General features: G+C 38.4%; 1 protein-coding gene across 1 annotated transcript; it reads left to right on the plus strand.

Annotated features, from left to right (window-relative positions):
* Positions 1 to 155: 155 nt before the first annotated feature.
* On the plus strand, positions 156 to 1,777 carry LOC106816169 (SH3 domain-containing YSC84-like protein 1). The gene is made up of 3 exons (XM_014820726.1): positions 156 to 276; positions 717 to 921; positions 1,556 to 1,777. The coding sequence occupies exons 1-3, from the start codon at positions 187 to 189 to the stop codon at positions 1,753 to 1,755; spliced, it is 495 nt and encodes a 164-aa protein (XP_014676212.1). The 5' UTR covers positions 156 to 186; the 3' UTR covers positions 1,756 to 1,777.
* The last annotated feature ends 864 nt before the right edge of the window (positions 1,778 to 2,641 follow it).

Genomic DNA, 2,641 nt, shown 5'->3' on the forward strand with positions numbered 1-2,641 from the left:
ATTATTATTATTATTATTATTATTATATCCATTATTATAATTATATACCCATCATTATTAATATTGAGTTATATCCTCCCTGGTCTCAGGTTCTATCACCGCAAGATCAGAAGTCGTGAGATACTAGTCGGAGGCATCGATGTGCCTTCAGAGGCAGAGGTTCTATATGCGGCCATTGATAGTCACATGACCACCGCTCAACAGTACGTAGTCAGCGAGGCAAAGAGACGAGCGAAGAAGGAAGTGCAAAAATCCGCCGCCGGTGTTTCCTACAAGGTGAACATGCCAACGTGACCACACACATTTTGACCATTGCAATAATCAAAATAAATGCGAATTGTAATTACTATACCAACGTACTTCTTCTATATGCGTACTCTATACTGTAGAATGCGTACTATAGAATTCTGTACTCTATTCGGTTTAATAATACTAGTGGCCTAATTCTAGTTAGGTTCTACTTAAACGCTCTTTAAATTCTCCCCTACAGCATTCACTGTCACCCACGCACACGCCACTGTACACAGATACACGAGAAATAGCAACACGCTGTCTACTAGGAGCAGTACGGTAGTTCGATCAATACAACCTTTGGAATAAATGAATAATAACAGTCAATTCAACAAGTGAGTTCTTTTATAACGCAATTATCATTTTGATTTGTTGTATTTGGTAGCCGACGAGTTTACCACACGGAATGTGTGTGCTACTTGCAGACGTTCACTCTCAGTGGTGACAAGGGAAAGAAGCCACAAGAGGCTAAAGCCGAGAAGAAGAAGAAGCAAGAAAAATCCGTCCCTAAACAGCTCTCTGTCAGAAGGAAGGTTGCCACTGACAAACCAGACAGTGCAGCACTCGGTCGCGAATCTAAAAAATTGACTACATCATCGTCTGTCGGTCAGCTTAGAGAACAATGGCCAGGTAAGCTACGGCTTGTTTGCGTATTTCTTATTAATAAAATAATATATCAAAGATTATTATATATTATATATGAGCACGACGTAGATCATGCGTGGTAACAGGCTCTTGTAAAATTATGCAATCGAGTTGACTAAAAGCACTAAAAATAGTGGAAGTTTTTTTTGGAGAATTTGATATCGAAGACCAATTATACCTTACCCAAATGTTAATTCTTTAATTAATATGTCACGTTAACGATCTAATTTGCCACGGAGTCAGTATCTTTATTATTTAATTCCTAATGAATTGTTAAACATCATAGGCAAATCCATTTTTAGTGCGATACCAATATATGATACTTGTGTGTGTATGAAGCTGGAGAGTTGAGTGTACGGAGTTGGCCACCTGCTCTGCAGGGCACAGATCCATGGCATTGCGTAGAGGCGTAAAATCGACCCATGCGTCTTCCAATCCATAAATCGTTTGTTTTCTTGTTCTGCTGGCTCTTATCGTGGAGCAGTAGAGTCTACGCAACCGTGTTACCTTATCGTCGGTAGCGTGCTCCCCCCCCCCAAACAAAGCTACTCGCCTTCACTTGAAGCGAAGTTTGTTGCCTAATGCCGTCTGTAAATTCAAACTTAAAAATGTCTTACAGACGCGGAGACCGAATCGAATACAGCGCCGGTGGTGCGAGCCGTGTCAGATTTCACTGGTCAGATGCCATGCGACCTGTCCTTCCTTAGAGGCGATCTCATTAACCTTCTCACGCAGACCCAGTACGACTTCGACTGGTGGGAAGGAGAGCTGCATGGCAGGATCGGGATCTTTCCCGCTAACTACGTCAAACCGTTGTGAAATTTTGACCGTCATACGTTAATTAATAACTTTAATTAACTATAAATAATAATAATAATAATGTAAGTATATAATTAAATTATTATATTAATTGTAAATAATTATTAGTTATTTTGATTATTAATTGTTCATAATTATAATGTTAATGATTATGCATAATGATAATTGTCGGGATGGCGTCCAAAGTTTGTACGAGTCGGCGTAGCAGTGATATCATACGACATGTTGTGAACTAGAGTAAAAGTTTCTTTTGTATAAAATAAACATTTATTTTATTTTTATATGGAATGACGTCTCATGAAAAAAACTCGGTGAATAGCTGTTTGGCTTGTTTTGTTATGTGAAGTCAGATAAACGAGGAAACCTGTCCCCTTGTATTTAGAATAAATTTGTATTTCATCTTTACAACGTATACTCACTGCACTTTATGTGGCAGTATAATTTGGCAATAACAAGATCATTTCTTTCATCTTGCTGTTTCGCGCATTATATGATACAGCACAATAAGTAATCATGTCACCTCGCTATTGTTTAGCGGTTTGTTATGAATCACTACGATTTATATTAGCTTAACTTATTATTGATCAAGAGTACATTCCCACGAAGTCTGTAGCGGAATTTTAAAATATATCACTAAAAATATCGCTATGTGGATTTTTTCTTTTTATGTTGAAGTATATCAGTATATTGGCTACTAAGTTTTCAGGTATATATGTACTGCTACTTACGTATAACGAAAATAGCAATAAGCTTCAGGAGATGAGGCGGCGTTCCACATCCAAAGATCGGTGTCATTGCGTATCTAGCAAACGCCAAGCTGAGTATCGCGAAGGACGACGGAGAGATGACTAGAATGGTGACCCTGCCAAATAGATACGCTATGATC

This window comes from Priapulus caudatus, unplaced genomic scaffold (assembly GCF_000485595.1).
Source record: "Priapulus caudatus unplaced genomic scaffold, Priapulus_caudatus-5.0.1 Scaffold1304, whole genome shotgun sequence".
Lineage (NCBI taxonomy): Eukaryota > Metazoa > Priapulida > Priapulimorpha > Priapulimorphida > Priapulidae > Priapulus > Priapulus caudatus.

Excerpts from the sequence above, each read along its gene's own strand:
- LOC106816169 (XM_014820726.1), top strand. The coding sequence starts at position 187 with ATGACCACCGCTCAACAGTACGTAGTCAGCGAGGCAAAGAGACGAGCG. Across the intron at positions 277-716 it reads CCGCCGGTGTTTCCTACAAG|ACGTTCACTCTCAGTGGTGA; the intron begins GTGAACATGCCA and ends TGCTACTTGCAG. Across the intron at positions 922-1,555 it reads GCTTAGAGAACAATGGCCAG|ACGCGGAGACCGAATCGAAT; the intron begins GTAAGCTACGGC and ends AATGTCTTACAG.